The sequence below is a fragment of the Malania oleifera genome, chromosome 1 (assembly GCF_029873635.1).
Source record: "Malania oleifera isolate guangnan ecotype guangnan chromosome 1, ASM2987363v1, whole genome shotgun sequence".
Taxonomy (NCBI): Eukaryota; Viridiplantae; Streptophyta; class Magnoliopsida; order Santalales; family Ximeniaceae; genus Malania; species Malania oleifera.
This window is the reverse complement of record NC_080417.1, coordinates 1,698,355-1,726,003: the sequence shown is the minus strand read 5'-3', so window position 1 is coordinate 1,726,003 and position 27,649 is coordinate 1,698,355. Positions and strand designations below refer to the sequence as shown.

The 27,649-nt window shown below is 40.0% G+C and overlaps 1 protein-coding gene across 8 annotated transcripts; it reads left to right on the top strand.

Annotated features, from left to right (window-relative positions):
• On the top strand, positions 1 to 27,618 carry LOC131151687 (uncharacterized). 8 transcript variants are annotated; one of them, XM_058103039.1, is made up of 6 exons: positions 1 to 1,294; positions 4,062 to 4,114; positions 11,653 to 11,719; positions 11,847 to 11,932; positions 15,612 to 15,901; positions 15,979 to 16,503. In XM_058103039.1, exon 1 carries the CDS (start codon positions 59 to 61, stop codon positions 1,241 to 1,243), a length of 1,185 nt encoding a protein of 394 aa, XP_057959022.1. In that variant the 5' UTR covers positions 1 to 58; the 3' UTR covers positions 1,244 to 1,294; positions 4,062 to 4,114; positions 11,653 to 11,719; positions 11,847 to 11,932; positions 15,612 to 15,901; positions 15,979 to 16,503. The 8 variants fall into 8 exon arrangements, with proteins under 8 accessions (XP_057959022.1, XP_057959031.1, XP_057959049.1 ...); XM_058103048.1 differs by lacking the exons at positions 15,612 to 15,901; positions 15,979 to 16,503 and adding an exon at positions 26,930 to 27,394; XM_058103066.1 differs by lacking the exon at positions 4,062 to 4,114.
• Positions 27,619 to 27,649: the final 31 nt, after the last annotated feature.

Genomic DNA, 27,649 nt, shown 5'->3' with positions numbered 1-27,649 from the left:
TCGTCCACTGAAATTAACACTCTCTCTTCCCAACGCTTCTCTCTCGCGCTTTTCCTCCATGCAACTTGCGCTGTCCAGCACACAACACGGAAAACGCTCTTCGCTGTTTCCAAAAATGGAGGGAGAAGAGAGCAGCAGAGCCAAACCCCAACGCCTTCTCACTCTGTCGGAGCAGTTCCTCCGTCGCCGCAACCTCACCGCCTGCCGGAAGTGCGCTCTCCTCGCTCTCCGCTCTAACCCCGACCTCTCTGAAGCCGACCAGATTCTAGCCATCGCCGAAGTGCTCACCGCTTCCGCCGGCGATCACCCCGACTTGTACGCGATACTGCAAGTGGAGCCTCCCTGCGACGACACTCGCGTACTACGAAGCCACTTCAAGAGGCTCGCTCTCCTCTTGAACCCCGCCAAGAACAAGTTCGCCTTCGCCCAGGAAGCCTTCGATCGCGTCACCTATGCGTGGTCCGTCTTGTCCTATCCCGCCAAGAAGACTCAATACGATGCCGAAGCGGAACAGAAACAGCCGCCTGAGCAAGAATCTCCTCAGCGAAGCTCCGGAAAAGAGGAAACCGTGCCCTCTGATGGCGGTTTGGGTGGCGGAACATTCTGGACGGTGTGTCCGTACTGTTACTATGTGTACGAGTACGATCGGTTTTATGAAGGGTGTTGCTTGAAGTGTCAGGCTTGTATGAGGGCGTTTCATGGGGTTGCTATAGCAGCACCGCCGCCGACGATTCCTGGGAAGGATGAGTACTGCTGCTGTTTCGCATATTTTCCAATGGGGTTCACCACGCCGGAAGGCGGTGGCCGAGGGATGGGGGCTGGTTGGCCTTTCTCGCCGATGTTTCCAAGTCGTCAAGCGGAGGAGAAGGAGAAGGATTCTCTAAATGTTAATTCTGAGAACGTAGAAACCGGGGAAGGGAAGAAGGGGGCTGAGAACATGGGAATGCATGAGCATGAAAAAAGGGGTGAAAGGGGAGAAATGCCCTATTTTGCGAGGCCTTCTGCGCGGAATAAGAAGACCGTGGCAAGCAATACGAAGAAAATAATGGGGAAAGGAGTTAAGAAACACGAAACCGGAAGATTGAATTTGAATGCGGACGCAGAGACGGAGTCAGAGACAGAGGATGGAGTGCCTGGTATTGCAAGGGGTGGGGGAATGGAGAGTGAGGATTTGGCCTGGGTGAATTGTGAGTTTTCTGATGGAGATGATGACATCTTTGTCAGTGTTGTGGAGACTTCTTGAAGCATGGTTGATGACTGGTTACAGGCTCCTTACTCCTTAGGATTGGCATTGGTAACTCTCTCTTTTTATATGTTTCTTGTAATGGAGGGTTTATCGGGTAGCAGTTCGATTTTTTTTTTTTTTGGTTGTCTGAGTGGCCGTACCCAGTGCACAAGGCTCCCACTTTGAGTGGGGTCTGGGAGAGGTGGATGTGGGCAAGCCTTACCACCATTTTTGTTGTCTGAGGTGTTGCCTAATATAGTTGAAAACTTGAAATGTAATGAAAAGTTGACAGAATAGTTCTGGACACGAGCTTTTATACTACTTTTTGTCTAATTTGACTGAAATGATTTGCTTTGATTAAGCTTTTGTCAAGTATATATCACTTTTAAAGCCCTAATTGACGTAGTCATAGGTTGACACAATGAATATTGCTAACTTGTTAGCTGACTAAATTTCTTACATGAAGGATGGTGAAAGAACTCAATGGGCTGCCTTCATCAAGATGCTGATGTTGATAATCTGGTTCTGTGTTGATGGCTGTTTTTCTGTGTAATTGCCTTCTTTACATGAATGAATTGTACACTAAAAATAGTGCAGCAGTTTAATTGCTGAGGGATGGCAGGATGTCTTAATATGGATGCTGGTATATCATTAGTAGATCACTGACTGCGCCTTGTGCAGGGCTGAAATTCATTTCTGATTCATTGATGTGGTAGTTGTATTAATGCATGTTTGAGTTAATGATATATTGATCAAACTGATTTCGCAGATGCTCAATGAGTGTTCCATCTGCATTGATAAAAGCAATTATAAATTATAAGAGAAGTGTGCATGTTCACAATCGGTACTCGACTTATTTGGTTTTCTTTCCTTGTCACTTACAAATCTAAATCTTTACAGCGAAAAGAAAAGATAATGCTAAACTGTTCAAGAACAGTGTTAAACTTTCATTCCTCTGCCCACTATCCCCTCCATAGATCTCAAATCCTTCAATCTATCTCTGCAAAAAAAATATCTCCAAAATTTCTTATCGGGTAAAAAAAAAAATCCAGATTTGCCCCATAGTTAAAAGTAGCTGCCACCTAGAAATATATAGAAGATAATTTTTTTTTTCGAAAAAAAAGTCTGTCCATTCCTATAGATTGTTTAGCTTTGCCAATCTTTGTGCAAATGATTTTCTCATGCATGCAGGCTTTCCTTTTGTGCATAATTGATACTCAATAGTATTAATATCTTAAGATACATGATGTGCATTGTGTTTGTTGTATTGTATTGAGGCAAAATTGTTGTGTACTGTGGACTACATCGAATGGATTAATGTGTTGTGTGATATATGCAGTCTATCATGCCGTACAGATCATGTCATTAACTTGTTATACAAACCTCATGATTATATGAGGCTCTTTTATCGTGTTCTTCGTAGTTTATCAAAGTTCAGAAGGCTGAGGTTTTTTTTTTCTTTGTTTATTTTTTCATTTAGCTTTTATTTTCTTGGAAAATGACTTCCCAAGGTATTTTGGCCTTACTTTGTTGCATGAACGGTTCTATCTTTTTTAACTAAATTTAAAATGTAGGGACCCTTAGCCCTAGAAAAGAAGATTCTTCTTTTCTTGTTCTATTACAGTGCATTCTCAAATCGAAATTTTTGCATGTTCTGCCTTCTACAAGAGAATAGTGTTTAGTTTGGTGGGTTTTATGGCATCTTGATTTTTTTGGGTTTATGATAGTTTATTCGAGTTCGTGGCCTGGTAGAATGCATGTGATGTGTGCGTGTTCTCATTGACTATTATTTTTATTTATCTATTTATTTATCATTCACTAAAGAATGGTTGGGAGAGGAAGTGGGGAAAATGAGTCAAGTTCGTGTTAAGTCTTCAAATGCATATTGAAGATGATGTGAGGACCCAGAGCACTAGTCCCGAGTTAATGTGCAGTAATTGTGGGAAAAGAAATATTGGGGTGGTGTTGAGGCTTATTGACGTTTTTTACATGAATATAAAAAAATGGGAGGAACAGTAACAAACTTACCATTTTGTACAGAACATTGTATAAATAGAGAGTTAGTTCCTTTGAACTTGGATGCATGTACGTGGCTCAACAGTTGCCTCTGAACCTGGAATCATAATGCATGTTCTATGTCTCTTTGGCTTTGGAAATTATAGATTGATTTCTACTTTTTAGTTCCTAGTAATTAGTGTTCCAATTCATTTATGGCTTTTTTTATTTAATCAAAACTTTGAAGTGTTCAAAGGTTATGAGAAAGATGCTTGCACTTTAAGCCTCCCCAATCCTTTGTCATTTGAGAAAATGGAAAGACTATGAACTTCAATTCAGGCCCTAAAGCTGATTTGTGTTCTATGAATTTTGCTGCAAGTGTTTATCACATTTGGTGGAGCAGATATAAGTGTATTTTGAAAACACTGTAATCTAGGACAAGAAGCAAGACCTTGAGAAGATCCTTCTTGGAGAATATGTAAGAAGAGAGATTGTGGGGTTTAGTTAGTAGTTAATTTGATGTTTAGCTTAATTAGTATAGTATTATGTGTATTTGGGGGCTTTTTTTGTAATATTTGTGTTTTCTAGGGGCATGTTTGTAATGTAATGTAGGTTTAGGGGTATATGTGTAATTTCATGTGAAGAAGCTTTCTTATAAAGGCCATGTCATAGGCAGTTGTTGATGAATTTGAAATGAATTGAACGCGCGATTCCCCCTTTTATTTCCTCTCTCCTGTCTTCCTTCTTGCCCTTTCCTTCTATCTCTCATGGCTGCAGGTCCTCAATGCTGTCCTGCATCACATTGTTCCTAATTGTGATTCAATTGTATTTTGTATTGTAGGATATGTTGAAGGTAGGACTTATCGTCTTAGGAGATTCAGAAGGTTCTATTTCGTAAGTTGTATTGTCTCCCTTTGAGCTAATACATTCTTTCTTGCTTCCTTGAAAAAAAATTTGCAGTGTTCATGTATCAGTACAATAGAATATGCAATATACAGAAAAGGGAAGTTGATACGTGATACTATTTTCAAGTTGACAGTTCTTAATTTGAAATGATGTGATTTCAGTTACAGTAACTTGAAAGTTGCAGGTTTGAGAAAAAAAAAAAACCAGAGAGTATGTTGTGAATTTATTTTTGTGACACTTAGTGTGATTCTGTTTAGGATATCTTGCAGAGAAATGATAGCTGGTGTTGTTTGTAACTGCGTAAGGCTTCCTCCGGGGGGTGGGGGGTGGGTTGAGTTGCATTTAAGGCCTAATGCCACAGCCGCACTGTTTGGCCACCCCTAAAAGTAGTCTCAGCAAAACAAGTTATGCATAGAATAGAAGTGTGGAAATAATTGTATGTCAAATCCCTTTTTTGATCTCTTGTTACATAGAATGATGTTTGATGTTTTTAAGGAGAGGAGGATGATGTTTTGTAGAAAAGAATATCTGTCAAAAGTAGCAGATGAAGGTAATTTTGATTTACTGAGGCCTTGAGCCTAGAATTTAGCCCATTGTGCAAGCATAATCTTCAGAAGGTTGGAAGCATTCTACTTGCTGGACTACTGAGCTTAGCAATTTGTGATACTAACAGGATGTAGTAGATTTTTTTGTAAGCAATGAAAATATTAATGTAAGTGCACTCTAATGTGATTCCTCCCTATTATTCAGGGTCTTAATGGGTTTATGTTGTTTCACAGTATGCTGCAGGAAAACATTTGAGACAGATTAGAGAGGCTCAGGCAAATGATTCTCCTTAGGCTTCATGAGACTGAACTAACTTTTGCACAGCTTGGCAGGCAACTTTTACCCTAGCAGCATTTTCTGTAGCTATATGCGTTTCTTTCCCAAGATGGTGAATCTTGTTTGATTGCTGATGAGTGTTTGCCAACTTTAACTTTTTGTTTCTATTTTCCTACTCCTTTAATGTTCCTTGTTGTTTCTCTGCATCTGTCTACATGGTTATGCTATATGATTTTTGAGATGTTAATAGTATTACAAAGGATCTGAGCTTGGGCAAATCAATGAGCACATTTTACAGTTGAAAAAAATTTCGCCCTCCTTCTTCCATTGAGATTATTTCATGGATGATCAAGTGGATTAGGTACAAATTGATTTTGGTACTTGACATAAAGTGTCTAAATTTCATCTAGACTGACAACTGTGACTATAACTGGCCTTTGATTTCATGCCTTGCTATTTTCTGTAATGTCATGTTCTTCCTACGTGTAATCTATGGCCCTTCTATTGGCAGAATCATTCAACTTGATGTTAAGCAATTATGTGAAGACATTTTTTTCCCTATATCAGTTCATCCATCTACTTATCATCTTACCTACCTCTCTCTTTTCTCTCTCTCTCTCTGTCGATGCAGTCATGATTAGATAATTAGAAACTCAGATTTGAATTGTTGTTTGAGGATGTCTGTGCAGTTGGTAACATGAAGCAGCTTCTTGCAGATATGGAATACAAGCTTCCTCATCTTGATTTTCTTGAACTTCTTAGATTGCCATCACTAAAAGTAGTCTCAACGAAACAAGTTATGCATACATATGCTTATTTTGACCTAACTACTCTCACCTCATTGAGGCTCAAGTGTTTTGTTGGGAAAGGAACTTGTTAAGCCATAGTCTTGTTTTTCCCGTCCGCACACACGTAATTCATTTACATGAATGTAGTAAATTAAAGGCGGTGTTAACATAAAGTTGTTTTGAGTTGCCAGCCTTGGACTAGAGCAATGGAGAGGACTGCTTATATGATATTTGGTTTTACAACCGGCTCATAAGCATGTCATTAAATGCTAGGAGAACAGCCTTCTCATGAAACTCCCTTAGTGGTCCAATTACCTCAATCATTGCCAGTGGATCTGGGCAAGGTTTGCTGGGCAACTAATCCTAACTATGAGGCATGAGGGATCTCATTAGAAACCATGATAAGGTTCTTATTTGTTGTGAAAAACGAATGCACAGCGGAATAAAACGATCATACAACGCAGCACTCAACGGTGAAATATACAGAACAACAATCACGCAGATTATAATGAAAGCAATAACAATGACATAAAAAATTATGTGGTTCGGCAATGCCTACATCCACGGGAGCAAACAATAGTGTTTTTCACTATCTTCTTGTTCAAAGACATGAACCTTACAGATTTACAACATATACAACATATATATATAACCCTCTCGGAAGTTTCCTTTTGGAACCCAACCTATCCAATGTCCCAAAATTCAAAATTTGAAAACTAACGTTGGGAGCTTGAGCCAAACCATCGACGGTTTCAAACATACCATCAACGGTTTAATACCGAGAGCAAACAGTTGCAAAAACAGACTCAGAACTGTCGACTATTTCACTGAATTGGGCCAAACCATTGACAGTTATAGGGAAACCTCGACGGTTTCCTCTTGCAAACATCAACTGCTAGTTTCTTCCATGTTTTCTCATTGTACATGCAATCCACTCAGTATATGAGCCACATATCACAACAATCTTCACCTTGGCGAATATGCGCCCCTTAGGAGAAAATCGAAAACATAAACCCGCTGCTCTACCGAAGACAAAAATCCGTATAGGTTGGGACCGCCTCCCGTTTAGCAATTGGAAACAAAAACCAAGTCCAAGCAAAGCTTGAACTTGTTAATGGCAGCTTCAGCTTCTGGCATGAACCCCAATTCAGTTGTAGATGTTACAACCATAGATTGCACCCTAGACTTCCAACAAATAGGCCTTTCCACAGCAATAAACACATACCTTGTTGTAAATCTCCTTTCATCAAAGCCCTAGCATAGTCTGGATTCACAAATCTCAAAACTAACAGATCAATCTATTGCCAGCCGAAACACCTCATTGCACCAGCATAGGGGACCTTTGACATGTCCCGAAAATCACCGTCCATCCTTGGGTACCGAGCGGTAGACAATTTACATTGATTCTCCACAAAACCACCCTGAGACGACAATCTCCACAAAGCCACCCTAAGATAATCCCAATCTCCCTGTAGCTCTGTCCTTGCGAATCTCCAAACCAAGATTATCCTTGGCCGTACCCAAAATTTTCGTGTCAAAACCTTTTTTTAACAGAGTTCCCAATTGATTAGCCTCTGTCAAAGTCTTCTTAGCAAATAACATGTCATCCACAAATAACAGAAACATCACCCCCTTTTATCCTATCACCCCCTTCCCTTCTGGAAGCTCCACCAACTCTCACATCTAGTTCATATACAATGACTTCGTCTCCTCCACCATAGCACTTATCCATCTATTTTTCCTTTTACTGTGCACCGCATCTTGAAAAATAGTAGGAACCTTACTGGTAGTAATGAATGCATAAAACACCAAATCATCAAATTCATACCTGAGTGGTAGCTTGATAGTGCATCTGGGTCCACTGTTTTCTTGATGGTATCCCGATTTATAACTCCTTGCATTATGAACAATGTCATCTTTGCCCTGAGTCTATAACTTCACGTGCATCACGTGTTCATTGTTGCTACAGTTTTCAGGCATATGTTTCTTTATTGACTTGAGTACGTTGCACCATGACTTTCTCACCAAAAATCATGTCTTCACTGATCACCACCTTGTTTGCCATTGGATCACCCAGCTTGAACCCACCTTTTTTATACCCCAGAAAGATGTACCGTCTGGACATTACACCAAGCTTTGATCTCACCTAACTAGAAATGTGCATGATTGGACATCCAAACACTCTCACACCGGAGTGGTCTACTGCATAACCTGTCCACACCCACTCCTGCAACTCTCCCATCTAGTGATACCCTTGGCAATCGATTAAACGAGAAATGCGTCATACTCATTGACTTCACCAAGTTCCTTGCAAGCCTTGCTTACAACCTGACATGCTGCTCACACAAAACTCCTTGAACAAAATCACTGTACTCAATACTAATGTTTGACCTAAGGATCTCTCTCCCGGTCTGGTTTTCCACCTCAGCTACAAGTTAGAACTGGCAAACATTTCTGACTTGTGTCGTATGAGATACACTAAGACCTTTCGTGATAAACCCACAAAATATATATGTCCATCTTGTGATACCATCCTCACCGGTCCCCAAACATCTGAATAAATGTAATTATGAATACCCTCTGTCTTGTGTGTGGTTGTTTTACACAAAACAATATCATTTGACTCAGATTTTACAGTTGCTGCTCCACCTACAACTATTGTACCCTGCAGTGCATAGACATTTCCCTCTAATTTCTGCCTCTTCATCATCATCAAGTCGCTTTCACACACTTTCATTATCCCACTTTCAGACTTGTAACTATACCCGTTACAATCTAAAGTGCCCAATGAAATCAGATTCTTTCGTAGATCCGGTACATGCCTTATGTCACATAAAGTTCTCACAACACCATCATACTTCTTAATTTTGATATTTCCTATTCCAATTATTTTTCATACAACATTATTTCCCATTAGAATATAATCAGAATTAACTGACCTGAAGGTATTGAACCAATTTCTATTTGGTATCATGTGATAAGAACATCTAGAATCTAGGATCCAAGAATCCGTGAGGCGTTTTGAACCTGATGAAACATATAGCATATCACCATCACTGCTCCCTGAGTCTCCTTTCACTACATTTGCAGATTTTGACGAACCCTCTTGATTTTCAGCATCCCTTTCTTCCACTTTGGACATTCCAATTTTATGTACCCAATTTTTCCACACTTAAAACATCTTATGTCATTCTTCTTCCTGGACTGAAATCAAGATTTATTTCTACTCGATCCGCTTCGGAAATTGCTTCTCCCATGTTCCTGGTTACCCTTTACTACAAGCCCTTCACCATGTGAAATTTGATCGCTAGCCATTTTCTTTGATGAAAACCTAGCAATGCGCTTGTTACCTCTTCCAAATTTAGGCGTTCTTTGCCCCATGTTAGAGTAATCAAGTTCTCTTACGTGTGAGACGCAGGTAGGGAATTCAATAGCATCAGTGCTTTGTCTTCCTCCTCGAACTTTACATCAACACGCATTAAATCACTTACAATGTAATTGAATGTGTTGGTTCAAATCCAAACCCTTCACCATCTTAAGTCAATACAATTTTTACTTAAGAAATAACTTGTTCAATAAAGACTTAGACATATACTGGCTTTCCAGTTTTTGCCAAACTGCTGTCGGAGAATCCTCATCCATGACGTGATACAATACGTCATCAGCCAAACAAAGTCGGATAGTTGACATTGCCTTTGCTTCCAATTCATTCCAGCTTGTTTCATCCATGCTTTCCGGTTGAATTCCGTATAAAGCCTTCACCATACCTTGCTGCACTAACAGATCCTTCACCCTTCTTTGCCATAAATCGAAGTTTCACGTTCCATCGAATTTAACGACATCAAACTTTGCATAAGAAGTTCTAGAAGCCATTACAACAATGCTCTGATACCAATTTGTTGTGTAGAATGAATGCACAGCGGAATAAAATGATCATGCAACACAACACTCGATGGTGAAATTTACAGAACAACAATCACGTAGATTATAATGAAAGCAACAACAATGACACAAAGAATTACGTGGTTCGGCAATGCCTATATCCACGGGAGCAAACGACAGTGTTTTTCACTATCTTCTTGTCCAAAGACATGAACCTTATAGAGTTACAACATATACAACATATATATAACCCTCTCGGTAGTTTCCCCCTGAAACGCAACCTATTCAATGTCTCAAAATTCAAAATTCGAAAACTAGCGCTGGGAACCCGAGCCAAACCATCCACATTTTTAGACATACTGTCGACAGTTTAATACCGAGAGCAAACAGTCGCAGAAATAGACTCAAAACCGTTGATTGCTTCATTGAACTGGGCCAAACCAGCGACGGTTACAGGAAAATCATCGACAGTTTCCTCCTACAAACATCAGCTGTTGTTTTCTTCTATGTTTTCTCATTGTACATGCATTCCACTCAAAATATGAGCCACATATCACAACATTATTTATTGAGATGAGATGTCAAATCCCTTTTTCTGTGCTCTTGTTACATAGAATATTGATTTTAAGGAGAGGAGGACAATGTTTTGCAGAAAAGAACATTATGTGTTGAAAGCTGCAGATGAAGGTAATTTTGATTTACTGAGGCCTCGAGCCTAGAATTTAGCACATTGTGCAAGCATATTCTTCAGATGGTTGGAAGCGTGCTACTTGCTGAACTACTGAGCTTAGCAATTCATTATACTAACAGAATGCAGTATATTTTTTGTATGCAACAAAATACTGATGTAACTTGCAAGCTCATAGACCAATCCACTCTTATGTAATTTCTCCCTATTATTTAGATGCTTGTAGGTTTATCTTTGTTTCACATATGTTAAAAGAAAGTATTCGAGACAGATTAGAGAGGCAATTGATTCTTCTTAGGCTTCATGAGACCACCCAACATTACTTTTGCATAGTTTGCCAGAGCAACCTTTACCCTAGCAGTATTTTCTTTCCTAAAATAAAATAAAAAATAAAAAATAAAGACAGTTCCTTTCCTGAGATGGTGAATCTGATTTTATTGCTGATAAAGATTAGCTGACTTTAACTTTTTGTTTCCATTTTCCTAGTCCTTTAATGTTCCTTTTTCATTTCTTTCTGTCTGTCTATATGGTTATATTATAAGATTTTTGAGATGCTTAGTATTACAAGGGAGCTGAGCTTGGGCTAATCAATGAGAACATTTTACAGTTGAAAACTTTTCACCCTATTTCTTCCGTTGAGATTATTTCATGGATGATCAAGTGGATTTGATACAAATTGGCTGCGTTACTTGACATAAAATGTCTGAATTTCATCTAGTCTGCCAACTGTTGCTATAACAGGCTCTTGGATTTCATTTTCTGCAAATTCATTTTCTTTCTGCATCTAATGTATGCCTCTTTTGATTGGCAGTCATTCAACCTGATGTTAAGCAAGTATGCAACGATATTTTTTTCCTCATATCTGTTCATCCATCTACTTATTGTTCCAACCCCTCCCCTCTCTCTCTCCAGTCATGATTGGATCATTGGAAACTCTGATTTGTGTTGTTTTATGATATCTATGCAGTTTGTGACATGAAGCAGCTCATTGCATGATTCCATATACAGAACACAAGCTTCCATATTTTGATTTTCTTGAACTTATTAGATTGGTTTTACTAGTACTTTTTCCCCAGGTTCCAGGTTGCTTACATTCATATAAACTGCAGCATCAATATGGGAGCACCTTTTGTGTAGTTTGCAATTTTTTACAATTTAATCAATCAGATAGTGGAGCAACTACCAAAGTTGAGAAAAATGTGAAATGATTATCTTGAGTTTGCTTTTTTTGTTCTGGTTTTCTGTTTATCTTTTTAGCTTGGGGTAAATTGGACTGAGATGTGGAACTTTTGGATATAAATGGGTATATAGATAATATTTAATAGTTATTTTATTATGTGTCTCAGGTACTGTTTTGTGCACATTGCAGAATGCAGACTGAGAAAGCACTATGGTTATTTTTGGGAATTGGAGGTTAGTAAATGATAAACAACTAATACTATTGTATTTACATTTTTCTCTCCTGAATCTTGATGAATGATCTCCAGTTTGTGATTTTAAAATTTGCTTATTCCTCTTAAAATACTTCTATCAAATTCAGTGGTCTTTGAGAAATTCATATACTGCAAGAAGCTTGGGCTGTGCTTATACAGGTTCTTATGCTGTTTTGTGGAACTCATAAGTCTGGTGAGGATTTTTACTCTGCAGTCGTGAATTCTATGAAATAAGTGACAGCCCTAGGTTCCCTTTTTTCTGTTTCTTTTATTTTTTTAAGTATAATATGCAGTTTGTAGCTTTTTGTCTATTTCTTGTAATTTTTTTGCCTAAGAATGCATTTGTATGATGAATAGAATACAACAACAACAAGCCTTAAATTTTTCTAGGTGGGGTCGGTTACATGAATCCTTTTTTGCTAATTCACACGGTTGGGGGCATTTTCCTCAAGCTAGCTTAGAGCTATTAAATCCTTGCTCACTATCTAATTTCATGTTATTTAAGGCCTACCTACACTTCTAATTGCTCACTTCTCCTCCACATGCACTGCTTGGCTTGCATTTCAAATGCCCAAATCATCTAAGGCGCCCCTCCCTTATCTTATACTCTATTGGTGCTATGCCTAACTTATTGTTAACATGTTCACTCCTTAATTTATCCTTTAATAGTTTAATGTAATACTGCTCATCCACCTTAATATTCGCATTTCAACAACTTTTACTTTTTGGATATGTTGTTTCTTAGTTGTTCAACATTCTAATTTTTTGAGCATGGCTGGTCTTATAGTCATCTTATTGAACTCCCCTTTTAATTTTGTTGCTGTAAAAAATCAAACGGCTTTCGTGAATCGTCCTTCAACCGCGACCACTTGAAAAGAACCAAACGTAGATGGCTTGGAGGGCCCGAGGTGTATTCCGGAGGATCACTCCAATGCCTAAGTTAGGGATTGTGGGAGGCTTTAGGTTGCAACAGTGAGAGAAAAGTGCGTGAGAATGAGATGTTTACCTCCTCTCGGAATACCCTTTTATAGTGTTAAAGGCATGCCCTCCTTTAATTTCAAATTTATAGGTGCATTATTACGTTTATGGGGGTTATAGATAATTTAAGGGCATTTATGTGGGGGGGTTTTAATAGCAGTCTTATAACTGTTTCACCTCATGAATGTGTCTATTGATTTTAGTATATCGGTTATGCAGGGGTGTTAATGATGGTTTTATAACTGTAGTCTCTCATGAATGTGCCTATTAATTTTGGGTATATCAGTTGTCCTCCCTTACTCTTGAATTTTTGAAACAAGTTTCTTTTATTCGAGAGTCTTTCGAGGTCCGCCATATGACCTTCCAACGTAATCCGAGGTAGTCACTGCATGCTCTAGCTCAATTTGAGCCATTTGTAGAGCTTGATTGCAGAGCTTGTTGGTTCGAACCAATTACTAGTTCATTTGGCTTAATCCGAGCTGATCTCCAACTATTCGGCTCAATTTGAGTCGATAATCGAGCGATTTAGCTCAATCCAAGCCAGTTACCATCCAAGTTGGCTCAATCAAAGTTGATTGCCTCAATATTCGCCGGTTGCTTCATTGTTCAGATCAATTCGAGCCGATATCCAACTATTCGGCTCAATCCAAGCTGGTTACCGACAAATTGGCTCAATTTGAGCCGATTGCCCCAATATTCGGGTCCAACCGAGCTGGTTTCTTCATTATACGACTCAATTTAAATTGTTTGCTTCATTGTTTGGCTCAATCCGAGCCGATCTCCAACTATTCGGCTCAATTCGAGCCAATAATCGAGTGATTTAGCTCAATCCAAGCCGGTGACTGTACAAGTTGGCTCAATCCGAGTCTGGTGCCTCACTCCAACAGAGCCAATTTCCTAAACCGAGCCGGTTGTTTAATTGTCAACTCAACGGGTTGCTTCAGTGCTTGGCTTAATTCGAGTCGTTTTCTTTACTATTCAACTCAATCCGAGTCGGTTGCTTCACTGTTCGGCTCACTCCGAGTTGGTTGCTGAATTCTTATCCTCAATCTGTTCGGCTTAATCCGATTCGGTTACTCCACTCTTTGGCTCAATATGAGCCAATGTGTCTACTAGTCGGCTAAATCCGAGCCGTTGCATATGCTAAAAATATTTTTTGATCAATTAGGCCTTATCTGAATGGCCTTTTGCCGAATAGCCCTCGCGAAGCTAGTTCTCTGTGGCCTCGTGAGTCATGGTCATCAGATGTGTATGTTTTTGTGGCCTTATGAGTGGTACTCATCGGATGGGTCATGCCTGGTGAGCTGTGCTCACTCCTTGGTTACTTTATGAGCTGTGCTCATTAACTGGCCATGTCTTCGGAGCCTCATGAGTGGTGCTCATTAGATGGGCTATTGGTAAGACGTGCTTACTCTTTGGTTATCTCATGAGTTGTGCTTATCAACTGGGCATATCTTTGGGGCCTCATGAGCAGTGCTCATAAAATGGGCTATTGCTGGTGAGCCGTGCTCACTCCTTGGTTGCCTCATGAGCTATGCTCATCAATTGGGCATGTCTTTAGGGCTTCATGAGTAGTGCTCATCAGATGGGGTCATTGCTGGTGAGCCGCGCTCACTCCTTGGTTGCCGCATGAGTTGTGCTCATCAACTAGGCATGTCTTTGGGGTCTCATGTGCGGTGCTCATCAGATGGATCATTGTGATTTGTGCCACATTGTGATGCACTCCACATTGTGATTTGCGCCATTGTGATTCTATAAGTTGCCTTCCTCTCATTTCTCTCATCACTGGAGAAAGTCACTTAAGCAGCGGGTACGTCTCCACTCCTTGTCTTTTTCTTTTTCCTCGTTATGCTTTAATGATTTATTGGTTTGCTTGAGTTTGCATTGGTAATTCTTGATTGCTCATGCATTTTTCACATGTTCTTCGTGTTTTTAGCGTGCTCTTTCGTATTCTTCATGTGTTCATCAAAATTTCCCAAAAGAAATTTTCTTTTGATCTTGTTTGATGAGTAAAAGTGTTATTTTGTTCTTATCCTTCATCTAGGACCTTTGTAAGAATGAAAAATTCTGAGGCTAAATCTTCAACAGTAGTTAGTATAAGGAGTGTTAGATCTTGCCTTTTCCCGGATGATCTGTCTTGTTTGCGCGGCTTGTATTTTATCCCATGCACTATTCGCCTCAGGGTACCCACTAGCTTAGAATCGGCCCTCCAGCCTGGTCCAGATGAAGTTTGCCTGTATGCTGATTACTTTGAGACTGGGCTTAGGCTGCCCTTGCACCCTTTCATCTCTAATGTCTTGCGGTTCTACAACTTATCACCTAGCTAGCTGGCCCCCAACTCCTACCTTACTCTGGCGTGCTTTGCAGCTCTAGTCATCCGAAAGGGTCATCAACCTACAGTCAGGTTATTTCGATCATGTTATCAGATGAGGAAACATTCTTTTGAAAAAGCAATTTTCTATTTCTCCCAGAATTTAAGCTTTTCACCCCTAGCTCCTCTTCCATTCACCAATGGAAATCTAGGTTCTTTTTGGCTTCCTGGGAGTTAAACTTTCATGGGCCTCGCACTTTGTCAACCCCTCTCGATGGTGATATCGCTTCTCCTTCCCTCCTTATATTTATGTTCTTCTTGCTTTGCATCTAATCCTACCACCTTTGCAGCCCGCCAGCATCACCTGCTTCCCAATTTATCACCTTTGGAGCAAGCCATTGTTGAAGAGCTTCGTATTGGGGCTCGTCAAGGAATTGTTCCTTGCATTGAGCTGCTTAAGGAGAAAAACCTTGTGCACTGCGGATTCAGCTCCATTCCATCTAGTCTTGCCACCTTATCTTTCACAGCTCGGATTTATTGCCTTATATATATTTACTTCTGATTTATTCTCCTTCTTTTGCAGACATGGACTGGATTGAATTTAAGCAGATGATTGCCAAGAAGAAAAAAAGAAAAGGCAGCACCAGGAAGAAGGCTTCTCAGGGTGAATCTTCCCAGGTGGATGATACCCCCAAGGCCCCAAATGAGGATCCTGCACCTCCACCTTTGACTACTGCACTCGAAGGGTCAAGTTTGCATGACTCGGTTGTCTCTAGTGTTGCCCTCCACCATGCCATACTCTCGGAGGATGCTTATGAGCTAAAATGATGCTTCCTAAAGCCCCCCTCAGCTGCCCATCATGCTGCTTATCGAGTATGTAGCTGGTGTATATAAATATGTTTTTGCATGTCCACCCTACTTACCTGCTCTTTATTTTTTTATTTTTTTAGCTTGCAGCGATTAACCTCACCCTGGAGGATAAAGTCAGCAAAATGCACAGGGTGTCCTTGGAATCTCAGCAACAGGCAGTAGATTTACAAGTGGAACTGAATGCTAGCGCCACTCGGGAGAAAGCTCTTGAAGAATAGATTGCCCTGATTCGGAATGTGGAAATTCCTGCTGTTGTTGACTTCGCTATAGTTGGCTATCAGAATTACAAAGAATTTCAGAAGAGTAGAAATAAATTCGGAGTTCAGTCATATTGTGAGGGCTTTCACAAGTGCCAAGAGCAGTTTAAGATTAAGTACCCCAATATTGATGTGTTTGGCATCTATTCTGCTGGGTTTGGGACTGTAAGCCCTCCCTCAAGAGATGAAGATGAGGAAGAGGGAGAAGAAGATGAGGCAGAGGATGCGGGCAATTCTGGGGTATAAGATTTTGATTTATAGAACTCTTATTATGTAACTACATCAAATAAGATTTTATTCAAAGAACATACAGATTATTGATAATATTTCTTCAAGATTTTTGAGTTCCATGTGTTCTGAATCTCCTTTCCCTCTAAATCCTTTAATATATATGTTACCAGTTTGACCTCTATTGATATCTGGTAAGGTCCTTCCCAGTTGGGCTTCAGCCTGCTAGGTCCTAGATCGCTAGGATTGTTTCAGACTTTCCTCAACACCAAATCTCCCGGCTTGAACATTTGAGCTTTTACTTGAGCATTGTAGTATTCTGTCACCCTGTGCTGGTAAGCTGCCATCTTGATTTGGGCCTGGTCTCGCTTTTCTTCTAGTAGATCTAACTTTGCTCTGAGCTCCTCATTATTCCCTTCTTTGTCAAAGTGTTGTCTTCACCACGAGGGGATTCCTACCTCGGTCAGGATGATTGCTTCTATTCTAAAGGCACGGAGTCTTCCCCGTGGCTGTTCATCAAGTGGTATGGTATGCCTATATGTTGAGGGGAGTTCTTCCACCCACCAACCTTGCGTTGATTCTAGGTAAGTTTTTAGGTTGTGCAAGATGGTACAATTTACAACTATAGGCGCGAAGAGCAGCTTTATGCCCAAGTTGGAGCAAAAAGCTTTAAAATGATTGTTATCGAATTGTCTCTCATGGTATGTCAATATTGCCCAAGGCACTCCATATCTGCATATGACGGAAATCCAAATGAACTTGGTGATATTCTGCTCCATGATGTGAGATAAGACATCAACTTCTACCCATTTTGTGAAGTAGTCTAAGGCAACCACTAAAAATTTTTGTTGTCCCACTGCTTGAGGCAATGGGCCCAATATGTTGGGCCCCCCTTGTGCAAAGGGGCACGGGCTGGTCAAGGAAGATAACGTATTAGCGGGTGAGTGGGCCATGTTAGCACATATTTGACATATGTCACGCCGTTTTACCAATTCTAGCGCATCTTTCCTCATGGTTGGCCAATAGTATCCCTGTTGTAAAATTTTGTGAGCCAGGTCTCTTCCGGCTAGGTGGTTACTACAGATCCCTTCATGGATTTCTCTTAATATATACTCTACTTCTTTGTTTCCCAGGCATCGTAAGTATGGCAACGTTAAAGGTCGTCGATACAATTCTTTGCCTAGTAATGTATATCTTGTTGCCTTCTTCCTTAGCTTCAATGATTCCTCCCTATCGTTAGGCAACCATCCATTTTGGAGATATTTTACCATCGCAATTCTCTAGTCTTCCTCTTCTTCTATTGTTGTTATAGTGATTTCTTCATAAGTTGGTTTTCCTATTCACTGCAGGTATACTGCACTCTTCCAGAGCTTTAAGGCTGAGGCTAGCTCTGATAGTGCATAAGCTTTTGCATTCTCTATTCGTGGAATGTGCTTAACGTTAAATTCTGAAAATGTCTTGGTATATTCTAATACCTTTGCTAGATATCTTTTCATCTTCGATTCTTTGGCTTCATAATTACCTCTCATTTGTTCTACTACCAACAGAGAGTCACTCAAAATTTGAAGCTTTCTCACCTCAAGGGGCATCAAGAGCCGCAACCTTGCCAATAGGGCTTCATACTTTGCATCGTAATTCGTCGTTGCGAATTCCAACTGCAATGCGTACTGCACCTCTTATCCATCTGGAGTTGTAAAAAATCAAGCTTGCACCCCCTTCTGTTCCATTAGAGAACCTGTCCATATGGAGCATCCAAACTTCCGCATCTTCTAAATTTTCAGAGGTTTGTTCGACGATAAAATCAGTTAGAACTTGGGCCTTGATTGCGGGCTTTGGTTTATAGTGGATATCAAATTCTCTAACCACTTCACCATCCTTCCCGATGTCTTTGGTCGCTGAAGGGTTTGTCTTAAAGGCATGTTGGTTAACACGGTTACTTTGTGCGCTTGGAAGTAAAACCTTAGTTTCCTAGCTGCACAAATGACTACAAAGGCAACCTTCTCTGCTAGTGAGTAATTGATCTCTGGCCCCTCGTAACACCTTGCTAGTGTAGTATATATGCTTGTGCTGCCTATTTTCTTTTCGTACAAGGATTGCACTCATTGCACAACGCATAAAAGCTAGGTACAAGTACAAGTCTTCTCCAATATGTGCCTTGGTCAAGAGGGGTGGAGAACTGAGGTATTCCTTAAGTTGTGTAAAGACTTTATCCTGCTCTTCGCTCCATTCAGACTTTTCTACCTTGCGTAACGCCTTGAAGAACGGCGGACACTTTTCTCTTGAACAGGAGACAAACTGTAGTGACTCGAAGAATAATAAGTATTTAAATAATAAAGAGGGAGAGAAATGGAAGTAGTAATAGAAGGAGACAGTCGACTAGCGTTCGTCGACGACATTGCATTTTGAATATAATAATCGAGGGGATTTTCTCATTGCCTCGTCGATGAACACAGGGGATTCGTCGACGAGGGTACAAGAGGGTCTCGTCGACAAGAAGATGCCGAGAGATGATTTTTGGAAGTCTGAAATTCGTCGACGAGGGTGCAGGTTCGTCGACGAATCCCGCAGTATAAATAGTCCTAAACTGATTTTAATCGCAGAAATTCGGCCGCAGTCTCTCTCTCTTATTTCCTCTTCTTTCTTCGATTTCGGCTCCATCAATCGCTGGATCGACGATCCGAGGCCACCACGACGCTCCTGGCAGAGTTCTCTGCCAGTTTGCTGGAGCGGATCGTCGGTGGGACGAAGTTGGAATTCATTCAAAATCCATGGTAAGGTCTTTTATTTGGAATTTGACTTTTCAGCAGTTGTAGGAAATGCTGTAGACGTAGAAATAGTGACGTTTTGTTTTGAGATATATGATTTTCAGGGTGTTGAGTGGAGAACCCTGCGGATGCAGGACTCGTCTTAGTAGGGAGATTTTAGCAGAAATCAAGTAAGGGAAATATGCTATGCTAGGTAGTTCTAAAATGATTTCTAGTATGAAATATATATATTTTTACCAGGTTATTATTCACAGCAGGACTTTATATCGTTTATTAATTATGAATATTATGTATTAAATTACTGTGTAGCTTGAGAATATAAATATAGTATAGAAGTATGTTTTACAGTATTTTCAAGTTATGATTTACAGAATATACAGCCAGTGGATATGTTTTATAGTAATTACAGAATACCATGATTATATAGTTTTCAGTACCATGACTTACAGATTACAGTTCAGTTCAGAAATATAGTTGATACAGTTATAGTTTATTTCAGTGTCATGGTTAATATAGTTATTTCAGAATCATGGTAAATCAAATAATTGTATATAGAAATATATTATATAGTATCAGACTCTGTTGGACTTGCAGCAGAGCACGGTACCGTAACTACAGATATTCAGTTCAGAGTGTGACCACCTATTCAGATAATATGTGGTAGTAGGTCGATCTTACCCAGACGTGGACAGGCTCCCCATCAGATATGGGTTGAGGAGTGGCCGATCTGACTGAGGGAGTATAGTGGTTTACCCTGGTCGGCCAGCCAGGGTAGATCCCACCTATGGGCCGCACAACCCTGTCATGAGGGGTTAAATCATGACATACAGTTATCCATAGGGAAGTTTTCAGTTATTATTATGTATATATAGATTTACAGAGACAGAAAATATACTTAAGTACATTAGAAGTATTTTGAATAGTAATCTAAAATACAGATATGTTAAGCAACATGGAAATGGTGGCGGTTTCTATTACTTGTGCTGTATTTACAGATCTAGTTATACATGATTATATAGAAACAAATTTTCATAATGTTGTAACTCATTTGCCACATACTAGCAATAGCATATTTCGTCTTACTGAGCGTGGTCTCATCCCATTAAATTCATATTTTTCAGGTGATCCAATTAGGCGAGCGGGTCAGGCTCGCAGATAGAGGGGCTTCTGTACTGCCCTGTTAATAGAGTGAGTATTTTTGTATAACCCTAACCCAGTTGAGGGTATTTTGGGGAATAGCCGTACATGTATATTTTGGGAACATTTTAGTACTCTGGTATTGTATATTTTAGATATGGTTATATGAATATAGCTTCTTGCTGCTTAGGTTGACAGTTTGGTATCAGAGCATTATAAATGTTATAGTATATATAAAAAAAAAAATCCAGTTAAATAGCAGGTCGTTGCACAAACCTTCTCAAAGATGCAATCCTTCCTGTTAGAATTTGCACTTTTTTCTTGGTTTGTGGGGCACACATCACCATCAAGGCTTGTATTTTATCGGGATTTGCTCTATTCCCTTGCGAGTCACCATGAATCCTATGAATTTTCCTCATGAAACACCCAAACACACATTTGGTAGGAAGTAACCCCATCCCTTTCTTACCTAGCAACTTAAATGTTCTTCCCAAATCCCCCACGTGATCATCAAATTATAAGCTCTTCACTAGCATGTCGTCCACACAGGCCTCCATGGTATTCCCCAAGTGATCCTTGAATATCTTATTCACCAACTACTGGTAAGTCGCTCTTGCGTTTTTCAAATCGAATGGCGTCACTCTGTAGCAATAAGGCCCTTTTTTTGTGATGAACGCAGTTTTATATTTGTCTTGCGGGTGCATGCGGCTCTGATTGTAGCCTGAACATGTATCCATGAAGCTTAAGAGTTCATATCCGGATGTGGAATCCACCAGTTGATCAATTCGTGGAAGAGGGAATCTGCCCTTGGGACATGCTTTGTTCAAATCTGTGAAGTCAATGCAGGTCCGCCACTTGTCATTTGACTTCCTTACTAGAACTACATTGGTAAGCCATTCTAGGCAATTAACTTCCTTGATGAAGTTAGCTTTCAACAGCTTGGTTACCTCCTTGTCGATTATCTTGATTTGTTCAAGAGCAAAACTCCTCTTCTTTTGTTTTACTGGACCGTGGCTAGGGTCTACTTGTAATTTGTGCTCGATGATTGTGGGATCGATTCTTGGCATATCGTCAGTTGGCCAGGCAAAGATTTCTTCATACTCACCCAACAATCTCACAAGCTCTGTTTTCAATGAATCTGGAAATTGGGTCTTGATCTGGATGCACTTTTCCTGGTTGTCTTTCTTTATTGTAATGTTGACTAGCTCCTCATCTTGTATGTTGATCTGAGAGTACTCACCCCTCACCTTTAGGTCTTCTATGGTCAAAGCCTACCGTCCTTCTGTTTTTCCCTTTAGAGCCATTATGTAGCAATTGTGAGCCGCCATCTCATCTCCTTTTATTTCTCCCACTTGGTTCGGGGTGGGAAACTTAACTTTCAAATGATTAGTAAAAGTTACTGCCCGAGCTGCGTTGAATGTGGGGCGCCCCAATATTATATTGTAAATGGAAGGACGATCTACTACCAAGAAGTTAGTCATGAAGGTGATCTACTGCAGGGGTGTCCCCATAGTTAGTAGAAGTGTGATTGTACCTAGGGGATGGACTACATCCCCACCAAATCCGACTAAGGGCGTTGAGATAGGCTTCAGACATTCCCTTTCCATCTTCATTTCTTGTAGAACCGACCAGAAGATTATGTCGGTTGAACTTCCATTGTCTACTAGTACCCTTCTTACCTGATATTTAGCAACGAGTAGTGATACCACCAAAGCATCATCGTGTGGCTATTGTACACTTTCCTCATCTTCCTTGGTGAAAGTGATGATCTCCTCCTGCTTTTGTTTTTTCTGATTCTGCCTTTGATCCTCGGCTAGAAAAACCTTCTTTGCATATCTCTTCCTTGCTCCTCCACTATCCCCTCCATTGGCTTGTCCTCTGAATATCACGAAAATTTCTCCCCAACTTGCTCCTCTTTTTGCTTAACCTCTGGTTTTTTATGACTACATGCTGCGGCTCAGCAATCACTTTTTTCTATAAACTTTGACAAGTACCCCCTTCTTATTAGAGCTTCAATTTCATTTTTTAACTGGACGCACTCTTCTGTGTCATGCCCATGATCCCTATAGAATTTGCAAAATTTTGAGGTGCTCCTCTTGTACGATGGTGTGCACATAGGTTCTGGCCAGGAGATGTAGCCTTTCTCCCTAATGTGCATCAACACATTAGTTTAAGAGACATTCAAGGGGGTGTAGGACTAGAACTTAGGTGTGGGTCTCTCCTCCCTTGGATTGCTAAATTTTCTAATACTTTCTTGCCTTTTCCCCCTTTTGGTTGCTTCATTCATGTCCCTTGGTCCCTTCCTTTTGAAATTGGTCCGACTCCTTCTTATGGTCATAACTTCTTCTAGATTGATATATTTCTGGGCTCGTGTGATCCATGTGTGTAAGAACGTTGTATAAATTGAGCCCTTAGGGCCAATAGAAGATGTAATATTCATTCATTCATTTATTTTTTTATCCTTTGCTAACATGGTATCATAGCCCTGATTGCCATGCCTCCACCATGGCTGGTGCTCCCCCACGTCTCTTCTTGTCATCATCAGTCCTTTGTCACCATTGGCTCTCCACTATTAACAAAGATCTTCCACCATCCATAGGATCTCATCAACCATCACGCATGCACACCAATACCACTTTGTGCACCCAATCAACATTGCTTACACATGTCATTATGGGTTGCCTAGCTCCTTGCTGACCTCTCCAGAATCAGATTTGCACCTAGCTCCTTGCTCCCCTCTCCTTGCTCAAATTTTCTCCTAGCTCCTTGCTCACCTCTTCAAGCTCAGACATGCTCCTAGTTTCTTGCTCCTCTTTCCTTGATCAAATTTGCTTTGAGCTCCTTGCTCACCACTCTAGGCTCAAGTATGCTCCTAGCTCCTTGCTCAAATTTTCTTCAAACTCCATGTTCACTTCTCCAGGTTTAGGTATGCTCCCAACTCCTTGCTCCCCTCTTTGGGCTCAGATTTGCTCCTAAGTTGCCTAGCTCCACGTGCAGTACTTCTTGGGCCTCAAATTTGTGTACTACCTCGATCACGAGTGGTCATGCTCCACCTTGCGCCATTGCTCCCTAAGTGTTGAATCCTGGTTGTTTTCAGCAGTTAGTTTCCAAACTCAAGTTGGTCTTTTAATCTCTTTTTGAGTTTGAGGGGAGGGGGGGGGGGGGGATGTTGGAAAGATTCAGTTGTGTGTATACATGTATACGTGTAAATGTATACATACCTACCTTATATAAATTTACCCATGTGACACATACCTACCTTGTATGAGTTAGCATATGTGATCTCTTTGTGTAACTACTTACCTTCTATGGATTAAACCATGTGATCCATGTGTGTAAGAACGTTGTGTAAATTGAGCCCTTTAGGATCAACAGAAGATATAGCAAAAGGGCTCAGCAGAAGATATAGCAATCATTCCTTGATTCATTCATTTTGCTTAGCCAACAGTGGCGATGCTTTGGGCTGGTAGGGGTCTTCAACAACCCACTTTACCTAACCAACTCGAACTGGACCGACCCAAAAGACCAATTTCAAATGATTTATGGGTTGGTTAGCAATTTGCCATTTTATACAACCTACCCAAACTGCTTCCTCAATGGTTCATCTTCAGCTGGCTTTTTTCCAAATAGACAAAATTGGATTGGATGGAATTTTGAGCCCAACTCAAGGCATGAACACCCATATGGGCTTGGCTAAAAATTTGGCCCTTGGCCTAGGCCTTTTTAACATTGGCAGCCATGAGCTAGGGCTGGGTTAAAAATATTGGTGCTTAGCCTGGGCCCATTCAGCCTTGGTCATTGTGGGCTGGGCTAAAATTTTGGCCCTTAGCCAGGGGCCCTTTGGGTGAAGACAGCCAAGGAGCCAGGTTTGGTTGGATCATTTCTGAAACCCTTGACCATTAAGCCCGGGCCTCACTCATGGGCTTGAAATTTTTGGCCTTTTGTGCTCAACCCTAATTAATTACAACAGAACAATGGTTGTGGGAACCTGAGTATTTAAGAAAAGAGTAATTTTTTTATGGACAAACTGGGAAGCTTTTTGGACAACCTGAACTATTGTTACTTTTATTAGTGTGTTAAGGCCCTGCCATAGCAACTATAATCCTGGCAGGTTGTTGTTCCTCCTACAGGCTGGATCCCCGTTCTGATTTATGGTTTTCTGAGCTTTCAGCCCAAAAAAACTGCATTTTAAGTGTCTTCTTAATTTTATATAATTAGTATGTGTAGATTAATTTTATATAATTACTATTGAAACTTTTATTAGTGTGTAAGGCCCTACCAAAGCAGCTATAATCCTGGCAGGTTGTTGTTCCTCCTACAGGCCAGATCCCCATTCTGATTGAGGGTTTTCTGAGCTTTCAGCCCAAAAAAACTGCATTTTAAGTGTTCTTAATTTTATATAATTATGTGTAGATTATGGGTTGAGTTCATAATGAGTAATCCTAGATAATCAGTCATTGAACCTAATGTCCATCAACACTTGGAACATGTGTCTTGGAAGTTTCAATAGCTGCATAGGCACTGTAAATGGTAATCATTATTTGTTGGTATGTGGTGATTGATTAGTCAAACATTTTAACTTGTAGTCTCTTTATCTGTTTACTATTTCATGTCAAAAAGTTCCCAGGAATCTGCTTCATATATTTTTATTTTTATATCTCACGTATCTACAGCAATGGAATAGTTAAAGTTATGAATTATCTTGCGATTTTTCCTAAGTAGATAATAATTTAGTACATGGTTTGGTTGCCTCCAGAATCCAGAGTCTAATTTAGTACACGTTCCAAAACGTGGTATCTTTCCCAAGTTTTAACAATATTTTTCACATAATGTATGTATATATATTTTTTAGTTAAAAAGTAGAGAACTATGGCTTTATAAATTCCATCCTAGTTCATTATTTATCTATTTCATAAAAGAAAATCTCTACTAGATTTTGAAACATTTCAACATTCTCCCCAAAATATACGTATGAATCCTTCAGAAATACATCTATATAAGTATACCTATATTGTTTCACAGTTTAGAGCATGCGCCATATCATGATTCCATTCCCATTGCATGAACCAATACATTTCACGTTCTAGGCAACATTGATTCTTTGCTTGGTTAGGATACTAGAAATTACTTCTACCCTGCATGCACTTCAAAATTTAGCGGTACACATTTGATAAAAATATTCCCACAGATGCATTGAACTGAAAACTTGTGTAGCTATCTGTCTTTTAGTAAACATTTTAAGTGATTTTTCTTCTCCACAACACAGCATTTGGCAGTCATGGTTTTATGTCATATTTCAACACTTGATGGATGTAGATTAAAGGGCTTCTTCCATAAAGAGAGAGAGAAATTAAGTGATTTTTCTTCTTCTCCACAACACAGCATTTGGCAGTCATGCTTTTGTGTCATAGATGGAAATGGATGTAGATCGAAGGGCTTCTTCTATAAAGAGAGAGAGAAAGGATAAGGCGAGAGAATAGTTGGCCCCTCCAGAAAAACCATTGGGGAAACAATTCAGTAGTTGAGAAAGAGGGAGATTGGTGTCCGTAGTTCATCATGGCATTGAACTTTTTTGTTCAAGCAAAAGAAAGAAATTCAGAGCGTTAGAAGGAGCAACCAAACATGATCTCGAAAAGCCAGCCTCTCAACACGGACAATTAAGCACAAACAAGCATCCCTTAAAAGCACAGGCATGATAAGAACTGAAGTTGATGCACTTCATAAAAATATTTTGTTCTGTTGACCATGGGAAATCACTCTCTTTGGCCTCTCTGATTTTTTTCATTTTCTTCAAAACAAATGGAGCCAGAGATTAGGGTACTAAAATCTAGGCTAGCCATCCCAGGAAACCCACAGTATGAACACAGCCCCTCTCCAACTATTGCCACAGCCAAAGATTGGGATCTAAGTAGGTGGATTCTTGCCTTGTGTGGTGGCTTAAAAATGGACAGACAAGTAGCATAAGGGGACATATCACAAGGTCTTGAAAGGAACTTTCCTGCAAAAGCAAGAGAACCTTATTTTGGCTGTGTCTGAAAATTTTGTCCCCCCTACCTTTTTCTCTTAAATATACATTTTAGTTTGAACATTATGGGATGGTAGAAGGGGTGGGTCAAACATGGAGGGGAACCTACACCCTCTGAACACTGATCAGAGGAATATGAAGGACCAGTTGGGACACCTTATGTCCTCTAGCCTGCGCGCTCCTTTTCATACTGAAACATTCTTGTGGTATAAAATCTTTTTGAGGGAGAGATTTTGTCCTCAGATTTATGTTTCTATTACAATATTCCATTACCACACTGTTTACAATCTCGATTATGTGTTAAAATTTTGAATAGTTCGAGGATAAACCGTAGCAGAATGTCACTGCTAGTGCGTCTTACTGTTGATGTGAAAAATCAATCAATTGCTTAGGGTGCGTTCGTCTTATAAAACACGATTTGTGAGAATGAATACGTGCATTAGGACTTGTCACTTGATTTTTTTCATGTCTTCGGCATAATTTTTTATTTTGCAAATTAAACGTGGTGCCTTTGTGTTTGAAATTCCATTAAACCTCCACTGTCTATTAAATTGGGATCGACATGCTTGAAATCCTGAAATGAGGTGGTCAATGGGGTTTAATGCCGTTTATGTTGTAGGTGAGGGTGGTGGAGTGGTAGACCCAGCAGCTGCATCTGCCACCAGTTCAAGCCACTTCTAGCCGTCCATGGTCACGTGACTTGCAGGTGGTTGCCACCATATATGGACCGTCCAAATTGGACTGTCACGCTTGCATTCATTACTAAGCTTGGTTTCCCTTTTTCGTTTAGTAAATATATATATATATATATATATATATATATATATATATAAATGTAAAGCCACTTTTGCATTTCATTGTTATGGTAAAGAAATCAAGCACTGTGGAAATTGGGGTTTGCCGTTGTTTGGAGAGATTCTTTTTCTCTCAAATCAGAATCGGGTGGACTGCTTTTCCTTTGAAATTGTTTCTTCTCACTTTTACACCGAAAAGAAAATAAAAGAGAAGGGGGGAAAATGCAAACACCACTCAATAAAATCACTGTACATGTTGGATAAAGATGTAGAACCATGTCTGCCCATGATCCACGCTCTCTCTCTCTCTCTCTCTCTAGTTTTTTTTCTCTCTTTCATTCCCTTTTTTTCTGATATCACATCAGGATTGTAATCTGTCCGTACCATTTCCTTTCTGATATCAAATTTGGGGCGGCTGTCCTATTAGTCCATGTGAATTTCATTTGGACGGTCGTGATCCAATCCTGATAGCAACAATTTTCCTTTTTTAATTATGGTCAAGAAATTAATGTGGTAACCTTGGTTTTTTTTTTTATTCAAATATG

What these genes read in the sequence shown, in the direction of transcription:
- LOC131151687 (XM_058103059.1), top strand. Translation starts at nt 59, where the DNA reads ATGCAACTTGCGCTGTCCAGCACACAACACGGAAAACGCTCTTCGCTG.